Below are 17,578 nucleotides of genomic sequence, written 5' to 3'. Positions count from 1 at the left end.
TACCACGTCCCTGCCTCCTCCTCTGAGTTTCCATCCACGCGAGCTTCCTTTCTTCTGAGCGCCTGCTCCAACTCCCTCCAAGATAGCTTTCCCTCTTCAGCCTGTCGTTCTCCAAGGGCCTCTGTATGCTACCAAACGTCTCTCTTGGTAACCTTCTTTTTATGGCCAAGCGGGGAAGAGCATGGACCCTGGCATCAGACATCCCCAGTTCGAGTCCCGACTCCCCCTTTTAGCGGCTCTCATTCAACTTTGGGTAAAGTACTTGACTTTTCTCAGCCACCATGTCCTGTTCTGTTTTCGGCGCAGTCCCTTAGAGCGAACGAGTGCGTAATAATAGCGAGTTATTACTTCAGTCAGCTTTTCTCAGCAAGGTGAAAAGAAATTCAATTAAACTAACTCACTGAAAGACGTGCATGGCCGTAGGATTGAGCCTCCCAGAGAGATACTTCTTTTCCAGCAAATGCTTAAGTCCTTGACTGGTAGCGGGATGATAAAGAAGGACGCAGTGCCTTCCTTTCATTCCCTTGGTGGGAGTGGGTGAGGGAAGCCAGCAGGTGTGTGGGCAGGGCGTTTGTAGGGCCCTGTCTTTTCTGGGTGTCGTCCTGCAGTCGCTGATCGCCAGAGGGAAGGGACAAACTTTCTCGCACCCCTTTGCCACTCCAGGCCAGGCTTTGTTAATGTTTTGTCTGTCTGACGAAAGCATGGGTGCTGGAAGCCCAGAGGGGCACTTTGGTTCTAGAAGGAAAGGAAGCTGGCCCAGCTGGAAGGATGTGCTCCCCACAGGGTCCCTCATGTCTCCAGGTCAGACAAGGCACTGACCCTTACCAGTGTCCCCAGCCCCGCCTGGCATCTGGCTCCTGCAGGGGGCTGTTGGTGTGCACTCTGGGGTCCCGTCTGGTTGTGGCCTGGGGCGCCCTGTCCGTTCCACAAATCCAGGGTCCCTTTTCTTCCCCAGAACCCTCCGTGGGGCGTTCTGTCTCTCTCTCAAAATCTGGCTCCCATGTCCCTGACTCTGGCTGCCTGACTTTCTTTCCTGGGGGCGTTCCTGGGTGGGGGTCTGGCTTCTTCACGCTGCCTAGAAGGTAATTGTACGTCTGTCTCCTGGGCTGGCATGGAGCTCCCTGGGGGCGGGAGTGTGGCTTACCCACCTTTGTGTCCCCCACGTCTAGCACGAGGTCGGCCGTGGGGCCTGGGCACGCGCTTCACCTGGCCATCTGCCCTTTCTCGGCTTCATGCTTACCTTCTGAGAGAGCACCCGTGACTTCTCGTTGCCTGTGGGAATCCAGGAATTATTGACCGGTGGTGTTCAAAGAGTTTTCCGGTGTATCTTCACCTTGCCAATTTCCACATTTCTCCTTTGAAGCTCCCAGGTTAGGGAGGGACGTACAACACAGATGTCAGGGGAGTTGTAAACGTTCCCCAAGGGAGGGAACTGACATCTGGTCTCCCATAGGCTGACCCCCGCCTCCCCTTCCAGCCTCAGCCCTGGCGGGGCTGCCCCTCGTCACCCCCCGCCCCCTCCTCAGCGCTCCCTCCCCATTGAGACCATTCCTGCTGTTCTCAGAGCTGGGCCCTGAGGAGTCGGCTGAGCAGAGGCAGGTTTTCAGTCTGCCATGCCCCTGGCCCGTCCTTGTTCCCCGTTCCCCGAGGGAGACGGCTCCACGGGCAGACCATGGTTTTAGGTCATGGATGACGGGCAGGAGCGCCTCTTGGAACCAGGCAGTCCAGCCCTGGTCATGCCCGAATGTTGCCAAAGGGTTGCCTCGATCGGCCTGACTTGCTGATCTTTTAAGGTTAAGTCTTATTCCTCCTGGCGCGGCCCAGAGCACCTTTGAGGAGAGACACGGGTCTTATGGTGCCGAAGGGATGGATGCTGAACAGCATCGTGTGGCTTCACGGGGCGATGCCCAGTTACCCTGAGCGACCTTGCCTCTTGTCACCGTCCCCACAGGGCAGCCCTGCTGAAGAGCAACTGTTACTTAAAACACATCTTATGAGCTGCGATTTAACGACAAATTAATTTCAGTAATTGTGATTGCATCACTGAAGTTCATTTGAACTTTCTGTGATGATTCTTATTTCCCCCATTAGATTAGGATCTTCTTCACTGAGCCAGCCTCTCAGATGCCGTGGATCCCACAGCGCCTTGTCCGTAGAGCTTTGTCAGTCAGGTAGTCCTGGTAACGTCGCACCAGAATGAACGCTGAAGACAACGAAGTGCTTGTCACACTGCCCCAATCTGGATCTATTTTGCTCTCTAGCCTTTCCCTCTGGGAGAAAGTCATGGGGTGGCCCCTGCCGTGAATTACAGAATCACAGGAATCGTTTGGACCTTTGCTTGGCAGGCCGTCCCGCGGTCTCTACAGATGTGGGGAGCAGCGTCCACATGGCATGACTGTGGGGTGGTGTTCGTGCTGCGAAGTATTTGGACTGGGCCTCCTGGAGTTGTCTGGAGAGCCCACCTGCTTCAGAGGGACAGCCACTTGAAAAGCAGTTCATTAGTTACCAAATCCATCGTAGGACATAAACAGGAGTAAGCATTTGTCAGTTCACTTCCCATCTGTCCAGACGAATCTTTCTTTCTTTTTTTAAAGATTTTATTTATTTATTTATTTATTTATTTATTTATTTATTTATTTATTTATTTATTTGACAGAGAGAGACACAGCAAGAGAGGGAACACAAGCAGGGGGAGTGGGAGAGGGAGAAGCAGGCTTCCCGCTGAGCAGGGAGCCCGACGCGGGACTCGATCCCAGGACCCTGGGATCACGACCCAAGCCGAAGGCAGATGCCTAATGACTGAGCCACCCAGGCGCCCCGGACGAATCTTTCTTCCCATTTCTCCTTGATATTTTTACACCTCTTCTTGTTTGCACACATCATTGCTGTCTAGCTATTGTCCAGAGTAGTCTATTGTTTTGTGCTTTGCTTTTTTACCCCCTTTCCAGGCTGGGTTATGAACTTTTCTGGGCTAGCCGCGGTCCTTGTCATTGTAGATGGCTGGATTACTGCAGTGAGTTATTTGACCACTCAACAATCAGCTTCTCCGGCCCCCAGCGTTTCACTATCCTAACAAACGGGCCGAAGGCAAAGGGAGCTCTTACTTTGTGATCTCTGTGTCCGTCACTTAATTACCTCATTTATTTCTGCTGACAGTTATTTATGGAACAGAGACTCAGACTGGCTAGGTGACAATAATGAGCTAATGTTCATTGAACTCTTACTGTGTATCAGGCACTTTGCTAAGAACTTCTCATGTCATATCTCCTGGCTCGTTACTCCTTATAAAGTGCGTACGACATTTCCCTACTACAGGGGATGATGTAAGTTTCAGGGGATGTTGCAGTGCTTTGCACAGGGCACGAGTCCGAAGTTGGAGAGGACAGGTTCAAACCTGGGTGTGTTTGTCTAACACTCGTGGTCAGTATAACATCAGCTCTGAGACGGTGAATTATTTTCCTTCTGTGTTTGTTCTCTGCCATGTGACCAGTGCTGGGAATGCCTGGCACATAGTTGGTGCTCAATGAATGCTTGGTTAATGAATGACTAAATGGTCTTAACATGATGTAAACAGCCAGAGGTCATGTTTCTCTGGCTCCCGAGTCTTTGTTTTTCCACTACATCAGTGTATAGGTGAGTAGAAAATAAAAATAAATAAATAAAGGAATATATATGTAAATAAAAGAATATGTATAGATATGTTTATGAATTTGTATATATATATATAATCTTTTTTTAAAGATTTTATTTGTTTGAGAGAGAAAACGAGAGAGAGCACAAGCAGGGGGAGGGGCAGAGGGAGAGGGAGAAGCAGGCTCCCCGCTGAGCAGGGAGCCCGATGTGGGGCTCGATCCCAGGACCCTGGGATTATGACCTGAGCTGAAGGCAGACGCCCACCCGACTGAGCCACCCAGGTGCCCTTGTATATAGTCTTTTTCTGCCTTTTGGTTTATTTCCTTAGGATACATTGTAAGAAATGGAATTACTGGAGCAAATAAATTATAGAAACATTTCATCGGGTCTTAAAAAAAAATATATATATTTTTTATGGTTAAGTCACTGTGTCTGGTTATCAGATATGCAAAATAGTCTATTTTTGCTACTCCTTTGCCAGCACTGTTTAAAAAAATATTCTTTACCTGCGTCATGTAGGAATACATTGCTACCTCAACATTTGGATTTGTTCTTAGCTCATTATTTGCTTTGGAATCTTTTATGAATGATCTGCTCAGCAAGATCGCACTTTGGCTTTACAGCAAGGTGCTTCTGCCTCCTAAACCCGAATGTTTTTCAGGTCCTAAGCCAGTGGTGTTCCTGCAGCATGGCCTGCTGGCAGATTCTAGTAACTGGGTCACAAACCTGCCCAACAGCAGCCTGGGCTTCATCCTGGCAGACACCGGTTTCGACGTGTGGCTGGGCAACAGCAGGGGGAACACCTGGTCTCGGAAACACAAGACTCTTTCAGTTTCCCAGAATGAATTCTGGACCTTCAGGTACATTGGAATTGATCGTGACCGGGGCTGTTTCCTTCGCACCCTTAACGCAGACACATCTGGGGAGGCAGATCCGATGGGCAACTTGGGATTGTAGGAGAGGGGAAACTGATGGCTCGTGGAAGGCTTTAAACCTGGTGAGGAATCTAGTAAATCACAGTCGGATAAATTACAAGCAAATAATTGCATATTAAGAATAAGAGTCATTTATGGGTTTTTAGTTATTTTGGCATTCCTGGCCATGTGGGAGCTGCTGGGTTAATTGTGTCTTAGAACCTTCTTCCTTCCTCCATCAACATGCACTGTTCTCTATTTCCAGAAATTGTCTTCTCCCCTCTGTTACTTCTGGCTCTGCCTGGCTCACTGCATGACATCGTGCTTGTCGCATAAGCCCTCTGTGTGTCAGTATTCTTTTTTGTAAAATGGGGCTAACAAATACCTATCTCATGAGGTCGTTGGGAGAATCAGAGGAGAGGATACAGGGAGAGAGCCTGGTGTGTTGCATGCCAGGTAATGGTCTGCTCACGCATCTCCTAATGGCAAACAGCACCCATGCACGGGTCCAGGGCGGTGTCTTGGTACCTGGTATTAGAGAAGGTCAGAGCCGTAGACTCCTTCGGGCTTGTTTCCCATTTGTAAAACCACAGCTTACCTAAGGACAGGAGATGCAAGAATGGGAGCTTTTCCCAAAGGCACGTGTGAGGATATATATGTTGTCATGCCATTTGTAATAGTGAAAAGTCCGAAACTACCAAATGCCCATCAGCAATGAATGGACAGATGGAGTGCTGTGTATTTACACAACGAACGGCTAGCGGCTACGCAACAGCATGGATGTAGCCAGAGACGCAAACATACAGACTGTTTGATCGCCACGTACGGAAAAGTTCAAGAATGGGTAAAACTCGTTTATTGTATGAAAGAGGAGGACAGTGGTGAGGGGCCCGCACAGTCCCGTTAATGTCTTCTGCGCTCAGTGCTGCTTTACCCCGCTGGGCTCAGCTGATGGGCGCTCATCCCACTGTGTCCTTACTGTTTGTGGGGGGTTGTGTTGGCGTGGGGTTGTGTTTGCATGCGATGTCTTAACGAAAGCGTTCCTTTTTTGGATTCCAGTTATGATGAAATGGCAAATTATGACCTTCCAGCTTCGATTAACTTCATTCTGAATAAAACTGGCCAAGAACAAGTGTATTATGTGGGTCACTCTCAAGGCACTACGATAGGTACGTATGTGATGAAGACCGGAGCTTGGTAGAGTGTCTTGGTACAGAGTTTGCGTTTGTTCTGAGAAGTGAAATATAAAAAAATAACATTAGTTTGAATAGAGGTGTGTGTTTGTTTTTTGTTTTAATGCCAAGCAGAAACAATGAAGAGGGGAAGGGCAGGGAATCCGGAGTAATAGTTCACAACGTTCTCCGGAAATTCAGACTTTCGTATCAATGGCTAGACATGGTGTATGGTTCTCTTGACATGGAAGGGATTGATGGCAGCCACAGTCTAGCACGTAATTTCCTGGTTTAGCAGTATGGAGATATGAGAGGATAGAAAACAAGGGCATTCTAAGTGCAGAGACTTTTAAACAGAAAATAAGAAAGTACACCGACTCTTATGTGGAATAAAACTAACTACAAACATGCCATGTTATGCTTCATCTCTAAAATAGTTTCAGAAAGTCATATGCATTTTTTTATTTATGCTGCTTATAAAAGGAAGGTGTGTTCATTGTATACAAAAACAAAAAAATTTCGGGGCGCCTGGGTGGCTCAGTCGGTTAGGCATCCAGCTCAGCTCAGGTCTTGATCTCAGGGTCGTGAGTTCAAGCCCCGTGTTGGGCTCCATGCTGGATGTGGGACCTACTTAAGAAATTTTTTTTGGCAAAGTTTAAAGAAAATAAAAATTGCCTATAATTCTAGCAAATAAGAGGTCCTCTGATTAGGGCCTAGGGCCCTGTCCCATACTTTATTTAATTCCTTCTCTTAGTGTACACTAAGATTAGATTCTGTGTTTCTATCACACAGTCTCCTTAGAATGCATTCCTAAGGAGCAGAATCAGTCAGTGAAAGGTAGGGCTGCTCATAAGAGCCTTGACGTGTTTGGTTAAATGTCCGCACCCTCACTGCTCCGAACACACTCGTAGCCAGTTTGAGAGGCTACAGACAGAAGGCAACACGGATGCGTGTACCTTCCTTAAGAGTCGAGTTAAGCATTTTTCTCCATTTTATAATCCTTCTCCCATGACTTCTCTACTTGTGACCCTTGCCTCAGTTGCCTTCTAAAGTGACACTCTGGGGCCAAGTTCAAGGCAAGGAGTGACCCAAGAGGAAGCTGGAAGATATTTTAGAGCTAGAACATTCTAAATGTGTAGGTTCCTTCTGAGTCATTGGCGGCTGATCAGAACGCCTCTGTAAATTGTTCCTGGGGCTCGGTGGTGGGGTGCCCTGCTAGGGAGTCTTTCTTTTGCTCGGCTTACATGACTAAGGGAGCAGGGACATATTCTGGCTCTCTTCCAGTGCATATGTAGGTTGAAGACTGAGTCAAGCACTTAACAAGTACTTGATTTACTAGTTTAATCAAACTCCGTGCGCACCGAGTTCAGAGGCCCCCATGTGAGTGTTCGGCCTCTTGGCGGCGGTGACGTTGCTTGCATGGTTCTCAGGCTGCCACTAGAGGGCGTCATGCACGCCCACCTTTGCCTTTCCAGAGAAAAGTCCTACAAGATGGAATTCCTGTCTTCCTTTTGTTCCCACAGGTTTTATAGCATTTTCACGGATTCCCGAGCTGGCCAAAAAGGTTAAAATGTTTTTTGCCCTGGCTCCTGTGGCTTCAGTTTCGTTCTCTACTAGCCCTCTCTGTAAATTAGGAGGACTTCCAGAATTTCTCTTGAAGGTACTTGGGCTCCCCCCACCCCCTCTTGCCCCACAGACTTCCTTTTCAGACCTGAAGAATTGGCCTTTAGAGCGAGAATCGGTGCCTTCCTCCTCTGTATTTCGCTGTCGATGGAACAGTTGGGCAGCTTCTCCCCATCGTGTTTCTTTCCCCCTTCACCCCTACTTTCAGGTTCTGGGGAGTAAGGTGTATCACTAACTCTACAGGAGAGCACCATGTTCTCCTGGTTAACTTATCAGCGCTCTCCACCCACCACACAAAGGGAGCTCAAGGGAGTCCGGGAGAAGGTAAACTCCTGGAGTTGCCCTTTATCGTGCATGGTGAGCCCGTGGGTATGTGGGATCAGGCAGGAGATGGGAGAGGGGAAGCGTGCTGTTCCCCCAGCCCCACCCTGGCCGCGCTGAGGGCCATCGAAAGACACTGTTCCTATTACATTTCATAATGTGGCCCCTAACACAGCCCTAGAACGGTGTGACCCCCAAGCCCTGTTTGAGGAGGAAGCAGTTTTCAGGAGGACGAGTTGAGAGCCAGCTGAGGCCAGAGGTCCATCATGCACACACACTCTGTGGGTTTCATGTGTGATACTTTTATACACATACATGAAATCCCACACAGGAGCATATACTTAAAGTCAGGTATAACATATCGGCCGTTTAAGAGATGTTCACGGGGAATACAGACTGTACTCTGATCTCAGTATCCGACCCTCGCCTGAGATGGAGTCTCTGCACCAGTGACCAGACACACAGATAAGACGTGGCCCCCTCTAACCAAATTTATCTTTAATGCCCCAGGTCATAGATGCTTCAGTTTTCATTATAAACCATTCAGAAATTGCACATAAAGTCCCCTTCCATTACCGAGGCCACTCTCACCCCTCAGAGTTGAACACAGTGCTCAGGGTGGGTCTTTTCCTATAGACCCAGATCCCGAGAGAAATGTAGTGTTTTGTTTTAATGAAGACGGTAGCCAACTGTGTATGTTCTGCAGATTCCGTGTTTCACGCTTGGAGAGCTATCATGTTACTGCACAAAACAACATCATGTTCTAAACGGCCGTGTGGGAAGTACTCCATTATCAGGAACTCCAGCCTCCTCAACCAGACTCCTAGGTGGTTGCTCATTTGCCATTGCCGCCTCCCTGTGCCCTTCTTTCCGAAGAACTGCAATGGCTTTGTCAGAGGAGGGTTTCTGATTTATTTAATTCTTGGAGAGTGTGATCTAGTAGTTCTGTGAAGATACAGACCCCCCCACTCCCCACCTTGGAGACGGTGGCTCGCGACATCTGGAGAGGGGCCCAGGATCTGCGTTTTCACAGAGCACCCCACCGGATCCTAGTGTAGATGAAACAGACTGGTCTTTGGGAGTCACTGTTCCTGACAGTGGTGTTTTCTGATATCCTGGGATAGTGACAGAGCGAAAAAATAAATGTTCATAAAACCTTTGAATTAGCTGCTCTGGGAAATCTGTGTTGCCCCCACGGAAGCTTAGCGCCCTAACTCTCAGAATACAAAGATACGAATTAGAAAGACCTCAAGATTGATCTGAGCGGACCTGTAAGTGTGTAAGGCGGATCTTTCTTTTTCTGTACGTGCGGTCCTGCTTGGACAGAATTCACCGGGGAGTGTGCCACGGTGGCGTTCGGGTAGCAGTTCTGAAGCTCAAGGTCAACTTTGCACCCCTGGTCAGTCCAAAGGAAGGCCTGGCTTATTGCCCTCTAGGTCGGTGATGCGCTAGCCTCTTGTTTTTAGGAGAGAACCTCCAGAATCTCTGCATTTATCACACGTGACTGTTACGTAGACTCAAAGCCAGGAGTTTTAAATACTGATGCCTTTTCCTGCAGTATGACCTTCTCTGCACGCGATGTTTCTCGATTCTCCCCAGCTACTTGTCATGTGATTAGTCAGGCAAAGGGGCACATTCAGGGAGACCCAGTATCTGTCGTTAGATATTGGTTGGCTGTCTTGTAGTCGACAGACTTGACAGAGGTCACAGGCTGTGTGTACGTGGACGGAATTTGCCCAAAGATGTGCTGAATATGGCCCATACGGTGTTAAAACTTCAAATTAGCCACACCCTTTGAAAAGCATATCTAATGCTGAAATCTTGATAATTGATTATTTTTTGGCCGGGGGTGGGTGGGGGAGAAAAGGGCGCTGTGTATCACAAAGCAGTTGCACCCTTAGGCTGGGCATACGATTTACAGTTCACTGGGGCTTTTAACACTCTCGAAACCTCCCTCTGGCTTCTGGTGCCCTGCTTGGCATTCCTTGGCTTGTAAGAGCATCACTCCTGTTTCTGCCTTCATGTCCACATATGTGTGTGCCCCGGGTGTGTGTCTGTCTCTGCCCAGATTTCTCCTTTCTATAAGGACCCCAGCCCTACTGCACTGGGGCCCACCCCGATCACCGCATCTTCCCTTGATGACCTCTGTAAAGACCCTGTCTCCAGATGAGGTCACATGCTGAGCTGCTGGGAATTAGGACTTCAACATACCCCCCCTTTTTTTTCCTGGGGTGGGGGGACACTGCCTTGGGAGGCATTTGAATTTTTCACTCCTGCTCGTCCCTCCACAGGGTAGGCATCAGCGGAAGTGTAACTTATAGGGGGATGCATTTGGGTTCAATACATGGAAGATCTTTCTCCTGTTTCCCATTGCACCAGTACGCAAAGACCTTTGTGGGCGTAGCGATTGCCCCGACAAGTTCAGGGGCCGTTGGTCAGGGCTTCCGTTCACCAGGAGGCAGCAGACTTTTTCTCTAAAGGTCCATATAGTAAATACTGTTGGCTTTGTGGCTCCTCCAGTCTCTGTTGGAACCTGAGCACTCTGCCACTGTAGTGCGAAGACAGCCGGAGACAAAGCGGAGACGAAGGAGTGTGCCTGTGTATGTGTCAATAAAACTTTATTTATAAGACTAGGCAGTGCCGGTGGGGGGAGGCATGAGGAGTGCTTGTTTAGTGGGAACAGGGTTTCAGCTTGAGGTGTTAGAAGAGCTCTGGAGATGGGTAGTGTGCTAGTTGCACAATAATGTGAGTGTCCTAATGCCCCTGAACACTTAAAAATGGCCGAAACGGTCAATTCTGTGCTACGCACGCTTTAGCGCAAGAAAAAAGTGTTAAAAGGAAAAGACAACAGGCGGGGGGCCAGAATCAGCTCCCTGGCCAGTAGAATTGGATTGGGTGTATGGGTCCTACGCAGACACGCTGTTGATCGGTCTTGGCTTTGACTCTCTCTCGGGAGTCACTACGAGCCCACCCGCCCACGACACTCTTTGGGGATGGCCCTGGGATGAGTGATCACTAATGCTCCTTCCCATGGTGAAGAGTCTGCTGTGAACTGATTTGATTTTCTGCCTCTTCTCTTCACGGGAGACTTTAAATACACCTCCCTAACATCTGCTTTGGCCTTAGTAGACATATCCTATGCGTGTCCTGGTGCGACCATCCGCTGGTTGCCATTTCTTTTCTGGGGTCACACGTGGAGACACTCGGCGTGTGTCTCTGCTTCTGAGGTGGGTCAGGGAGGCTTGTCTGCCAGAATGAAATGCTGAGATGTTCTTGGGTTCCCTTTTATTTTATAGGACATGTTTGGGGTCAAAGAATTTTTTCCCCAGAGTACAGTTTTGAAGTGGCTGAGTGTACATGTTTGCAGTCATGTCATTCTGAAGGAGCTCTGTGGAAATGCCTTTTTTCTTCTCTGCGGATTTAACGAGAGGAACTTCAACATGGTATGTGTGTTTAGGGCCAGTGTTTACTGTCCATGAGTTTGTTTTATCTGTGAAGATGCGTGTCTGTGCTGGAGGGTGTGAGAGAAGTGGGGACGACGGCCTCAGAGTGCTCACGGGTCTCTCGTTGAAGAGGCACGGAAGTAGCTTTGGCAGGTGCCTGGGATGCTGTGGGCAGCGCTCCTCAGGCCTGCTGTTAGCAACTTCCTACTGAATGAGGACACTTGTCATAATTTAAGTCCTGGTATTTACATTCATTCCAGTGATCTGTTTCTTTTAAGAGATTACTGTAAGTGTATTTAAATTTGTGTGTGTGTGTGTACGCATGTATTTACTTATTTTACAAAATGTAGACCCTCGACCAGCAATATGCCGGTGTTTCCAATGCTTTTTTTTAAAGAAAATTTTATTTATTTTGAGAGAGTGAGAGACGGAGCACAAGCGAGGGGGAGGGGCAGAGGGAGAGGGAGAAGCAGAGTCCCCACTGAGCAGGGAGCCTGATGCAGGGCTCAATCCCAGGACCCCGGGATCATGACCTGAGCTGAACGCAGACACTTAACTGCCTGAGCCACCCAGGTGCCCCTGGCTGCTATTTCTAAATGTATTTGTTGTTTGTAATGTTGCGTTTTGAAAACAGGCCTTAAAATTCTAGAATGAAGGCTCTAGGGAATTTTTTTTTTACAGTAGTATTAATTTTTCTTGTTTCCGATGATAAAAACAAGGTCTGATTATTATATGAAATGTTGGAAATTCAGAAAAACTTGAAGAAGAAAATCAAAACGACCAGTAAGCTCAACCCACAGAGCCCTACAGTTAGCTACCACGTTGCTCTGCTTCCTTTGTATGTATTCTGTGCGTGTGTGGTTGTACGTATTCTTACAGGACGTATTTGTCATCACAGAACTAGAACTTTTTTCCTTGCTCTTAATCTCCTGTATTTGAGATTGTGGCTCTGAAGCGCAAACGATGTTTATCATGTTGTGTCCACTCTATTTCACCATGTTTCTTTTGCAGTCCAGAGTGCCCATCTATGTGGCACATTCTCCTGCCGGAACTTCTGTGCAAAACATTCTGCACTGGGGCCAGGTAGGCATCCCCGGGGTGCGGCCGGGGTTTGTGTAAAGTCAGCCTTAGAGAGAGTTCTGTGCCCCCCATGAAGCACTTCTCTGCGAGCCCTTCCCAAGCCCTTCCGGTCCCGCACAGAGCCAGGCTGCTTGCACATGGGAGCTGGTTTTCTGCCCCAGAGTCCTGGGTTCCTGTCATTGTGCCCTTGTACCCCGGGCGAGTTCATCCAACCCCTGTTGGGCTTGACTTCCCCGCGCCTCCCCGTCCCGCCCCGCCTCACCCCTCCCCTCTGTCAGTTTTTCACCGAGTCCTAGATTTATTTTATTTCGGAGTTGCTTCACAAAGCAAGATTTGGGAGCAGCTTTGAGAGGGGGGCTGCGATGTTGTCATGAACCCATGAGCACGGTGGACTGAAACCATTGGTGGATACGCCAGAGCGAAACCAGTCATGGGCGTAAATGGGAGCCACTCACTTTTAAAATGCAGTTTTGATTGTTTTATCACATTACCACAAAAGCAATGCATGTTCATTCTAGGAAATTTAGAAATTACGTATAGGAAAAAGAGAATGAAAATTCTCTTCACGATTAAGAAACAAGACTCGGCAATCAGACGCAGAGACAGAAAATGTGTACCCAGAGATATGAAGTGTCTCTGCATTCTACCTTCTACCTCTTGCTGCAGATCATTTCAGAAAGAACTGGCTAAAGACGAAGATAGAAATAATAGTTGTAGAAATAGATTAATTAAATTATTTTCTTCTACTTATTCTTTTATAACTTGCTTTTTCCCCACCTAACAGTATATCAGGGACTTATTTCCACCTGAGGACATATTTTTGTAGGAATTTCCTTCCTAACTTTTTTTTTAAAAATATTTTATTTATTCGAGAGAGAGAGAGAGAGAGAGAGAGAGAGCAGGGGGAGAGGCAGAGGGAGAAGAAGACTTCTCACTGAGCAGGGAGCTCGATGTGGGGCTCGATCCCAGGACCTGAGCCAAAGGCAGACACTTAACCGACTGAGCCACCCAGGCGTCCCCTAACTTTTTCTTTTTTTTAAAATTTTTTATTTATCATTTGAGAGAGCGAGAGAGAGAAAGCACCAGCAGGGGGTAGCACGGGAGAGGGACAGGCAGGTTCCCCACTGAGCAGGGAGCCTGAAATGGGGCTCAATCTCACAACCCTTAGATCATGACCTGAACTGAAGTCAAGCATTGGACTCTTGACAGACTGAGCCACCCAGGCGCCCCGCCTCCCCCCCCCATGCCATTTTATTTTAAATTACACTTTGGAAATAAGGAGTAAATCTGGGTACAGTGTAAAATGGGACTTCTGAGGATACAGCTAACTAGCCACCTGTGAGGCTTTCTCAGACTTCTGTGTCAGATAATATGTTCCCCCAAATTATCTTCTTTTTAGCTTATTAAATTCCAGAAGTTTCAAGCCTTTGACTGGGGAAGCCATGCCAGGAATTATTTCCATTACAACCAGGTAAAGGCTTCGAAAGTCTTTAGAATTAAACCTACCAGGGAAGCCAGCTGGAGTCACGGGGCTGGGCTGGGGGGGGTGGGTGCTGCGGGACATGCTGGGGAGGGTTGAGTAGATGCTGTTGGTTTCCATCCGTCTTCCGGAACAACCTGAGCTTTGTGGTTGGTGTTGTGGCCTGGGCCTCCCCTCTTGGTCCTCTTCCCTGAGTCTGTAACAGTGGTCACGGTCACACGTGCTTCATCGTGACCAGGAACACTGACTTCAGAGTCAGACTAGCCTCTGTCTGCTTCCTGGCAGCTGGTGGGCCTTGGCCAGACTCCATCGTCTACGCCTTGCCTTCCACATACAAAGAAACGGACCATATTTTTTTTTTTATTCTTATGTTAATCCCCATACATTACATCATTAGTTTTAGATGAAGTGTTCCATGATTCATTGTTTGTGCATAACACCCAGTGCTCCATGCAGAATGTGCCCTCCTCAATACCCACCACCAGGCTAACCCATCCTCCCACCCCCCTCCCCTCTAGAACCCTGTTTGTTTTTCAGAGTCCATCATCTCTCATGGTTCGTCTACCCCTCCGATTTCCCCCGCTTCATTCTTCCCCCTCCTGCTACCTTCTTCTTCTTCTTTTTTTTTTCCTTAACATATATTGCATTATTTGAAACGGACCATATTCTGAGGGCCGGGTGCTCTGAGGTGGGAGGCACTCTGCCCCTACTTTTCTTGTTTAATTCTCACAATGCCCGTGTGACAGGTGTGGTGGTTACTGTCATGGAAGGTGAGGGAACTGAGGCTACAGAATTCCTGTGACGTGTTGTACCCCAGACGGAGACGAAGCAACAGTAGGAGGCAGGACTCCAGAGCCACCACCCAACCCCTTGGCTTCCAGGGTTTCATGACCACCAGCAGGGAGAGGAGCCCCTTCCTCCAGGGCACTCGACAGCTGGAAGCTCTTCTAGCTAGGATTCCGCCCTTGGGGGCTAGGTGTCTTTTGGTTCTGGTAACAGTAACTTGAAAAGAAAACTGAGAACGGTTTTCAAAACTTGGGTCCACTGTCACATTTGCTAATCAGTATCTCACGGGGGATTATTTGGCTGTGTTTCTATAAATTAAAACGCCAACAAAGCCTTCTGTCGGTTTTATTATAGACTTACCCTCCCCCTTACAATGTGAAGGACATGCTGGTGCCCACGGCCGTCTGGAGTGGGGGCCAGGACTCCCTGGCGGACGTCGGCGACATCAGCATCTTGCTGCCGCAGATCACCAACTTGGTGTACAGCAAGCTCATCCCGGAGTGGGAGCACCTGGACTTTATCTGGGGCTTGGATGCCCCTTGGCGGCTTTATAACGAGGTGGTGGATCTAATGAAGAAATACCCATGAGAGGCGTGAGGCATGCTGCAGAAATGGACCATCACGTTGGGTGATCAGCCACGTTCAAGTGTGTGTGCTCTCTTACTCTAAAATAGCTGTCTGTCTTTCCCAGGCTGTTTGCATTTTTGTCTCTGATCAAATTATGATTGACGTTGTTCAAGTGCCTCCAGGATTAGAAATTGCACTTTTTTCGTTTAATCATGGCCTAGTCGAGGCTAGCGTCTCAGAAGATAGTGCGGCCTCTTGAAGACTTTTTTAAAAATACCACTGACTTGTAAAAGATCTTAACCATTCTGGATATCCTTACAGTTTAAAATACACAATGTTGCCTTCTTATGGTCACACAGGACACGCCAAGTAGGTGTTGGGAGTTTTTAGACTGTGTGGTCCGTTGGTAAATAACCTGACACCGATTTGAAAAAGCTCTGCATGCACTCAGTTTTTACCTCTTTGCCTTAAAGGGCTCTTCAGTCCAGTGGCTTTGTGGTCACTAGGGAGCTAAATGACAAGTACTCCCACCCTCATGCAGTAGGCGCACCGTCTAATCCTGTGACACCCCAGCTGGGCCAGTTGCGAAGATTCTCTAATGAATTTCATCAAACCTAACTGTGATAGTCATTATTTAGCAAATGTTTAAATTGCTCAGATCAAGCCAAATAATTTGCTGGAATCTTCAGAAAATAAATGATATTCATTAAAAAAACCCCCAAAAAACAAAAAACCCCAGCCCTCTATTTTAAATAGCTCGAAGACTGATGCAGGTGACCATCTATATTCGTGAACTCGTAATTGTGTGGTGGGCTGTAAATCCACATGTGTGAGAAGACAAGTCCTGTGGGGAGACAGTACCACTCTTTTCTGCGAAATCAGTGCATTCTCTTGGGCAGCCCCTGGGCTTCTGCTTCCCACGCAGGAGCACCGAGCTACAGCAGCTAAGAGTGTCCTACTCATTTTCACACGGAAGAAGTGTGAGCGTGAATGTTTTAAGACAAATGCTCAGGGATTCTTTCTGTTTTTTAGTTTTGCACGTGACCATATTTTCAATACTCCTGATTTGCGTTCCTAGCTCGGGAAGCCCTTACTCACCTGCTTTTCTTGCTGCACAGTGTCCTTGCAATACTGACAGATGGACGGAATGACAATTGAGATGTTTTTCTGATACGGCTCTTTTAGCTGCGATAATAGACAATACTTGGAACTGGCTAATGTATGCAGACAGTGTGATAGCTACTTTGTAATACTTAAAAAGGCTTATTTGAACTTTTCAATAAAACTCAGTAGCCTCCTAGCCGGAAGGACTGTGGGTGTGTGTGTGTTCTCCTTTATTGCCCGTGAACCTTTGATCCCCTCCCACAGTGAGGAGAGAGCGTTCTCAAACTAAGGGGGGTTGGGAGATAGGTTGGAAACTCTGGCTCTCAACCTTATCCCACAGGGTCCATTGAGCTCGTGAGGCTGAGTGGAGAGCGAGCAGAGACTGACCCGTCCTCAGGTGGGACCATGGGTTCAAGGGACTGTCCATTAACTCCCTCCTTGAAGGAGGCAGAGACAAGTCATTCGTGCCGTAGGATCCCCAAAGCATAGATCGTGCCGTAGGATCCCCAAAGCACAGATCTTGGTGGGGAGGGCACCCAATGTGATCTCTTCCACTACTCTCTGAGCTTGAGGGCAGAAGATCTATCTTACTCATCTCTATATGCCCAGAATCGAACACAAAGCCTGGAATATAGTGAGTCAAAAAATACATGTGGACTCACAAGATGTGTGAAAAGTGAGAGACTTTCCCAGTTAGCTAAATGAAATTAGATGTACAAGTAACATCCGGGAAGGTCTAAGGACTGAAGCAGAATCTGTGTTTCCTCATGGCAGCCACAGAAAAGAGTCCGAGTGTACTGGATGCAAAGGATATACATGCCCAGGAGGGTGCCACCTTCCCCACGGGCTTTATGTCAGCCCCCCCAAACCTTCTTTCTCCTTTGATCAAAGCAAACCAGTTTGGCCAACCAGGTCCAAGATTCTTGGGTAGGGCTGGAAAGAAAGGGACGGTGAATAGGTGTTTTCGTTTGCTGTTTTCCAGCGCTAGTGGGAGAGTGCTTGCCCCACCGAGAATGGCTTCAGCGCCGTAGAGGACTTGCTTCTCTAGCTGAGGTTGCTGCCATGGGGGCTCCCCCGACTCCCTTGAGAATGAGCGAGTAAAGCTTTCACACACCAGGTGATATGGATGAGCAGGGGGAGGGGGTCCATTCTATAGAGGCCACCTCTTACTGGTGAGAGTTTCTCTTCTCCTCCTTTCCAGACTTTTCTCTGGGGAGCTTTCTTCAGGGTGGGGCCCATCTAGAGGTGGAGATGTTGCATAGCTGTTCTTGGGACAGTCCTGTTACCTTGCACATTTGCCTTTGCTGGTGGCCTCTAATTCCTGACACTGCTGTGTAGGTCCTTTATATCCTTACAACCCTGGCTGCATTAATGTTTCATCGTTGTTTTATTTTATTTTATTTTTTTTAAGATTCTTATTTATTTGAGAGAGAGCACGAGTGGGGGTAGGGAGAA

At 48.0% G+C, this 17,578-nt stretch overlaps 1 protein-coding gene across 2 annotated transcripts in view; it reads left to right on the top strand.

Moving 5' to 3' along the window:
- The window catches only part of LIPA (lipase A, lysosomal acid type), a 32,799-nt gene extending 16,473 nt beyond the window's left edge, over positions 1-16,326 (top strand). The window contains exons 4-10 of one of the 2 annotated variants that reach the window (XM_045877747.3): positions 4,295-4,493; positions 5,607-5,716; positions 7,243-7,379; positions 10,960-11,106; positions 12,118-12,189; positions 13,586-13,657; positions 14,807-16,326. In XM_045877747.3, coding sequence (XP_045733703.2) covers positions 4,295-4,493; positions 5,607-5,716; positions 7,243-7,379; positions 10,960-11,106; positions 12,118-12,189; positions 13,586-13,657; positions 14,807-15,040 — 971 coding nt within the window. In that variant the 3' untranslated portion in view covers positions 15,041-16,326. The remainder of the gene's footprint in view (positions 1-4,294; positions 4,494-5,606; positions 5,717-7,242; positions 7,380-10,959; positions 11,107-12,117; positions 12,190-13,585; positions 13,658-14,806) is intronic. The other variant, XM_045877748.3, reaches the window with a different exon arrangement.
- Positions 16,327-17,578: the final 1,252 nt, after the last annotated feature.

This window comes from Mirounga angustirostris, unplaced genomic scaffold, assembly GCF_029215605.1.
Source record: "Mirounga angustirostris isolate CCGP_5_RB_7025 unplaced genomic scaffold, mMirAng1.0.hap1 SCAF_6, whole genome shotgun sequence".
NCBI classification, from domain to species: Eukaryota; Metazoa; Chordata; class Mammalia; order Carnivora; family Phocidae; genus Mirounga; species Mirounga angustirostris.
The sequence above is the reverse complement of the archived record's forward strand: the minus strand, read 5'-3'. Positions and strand labels throughout refer to the sequence as shown.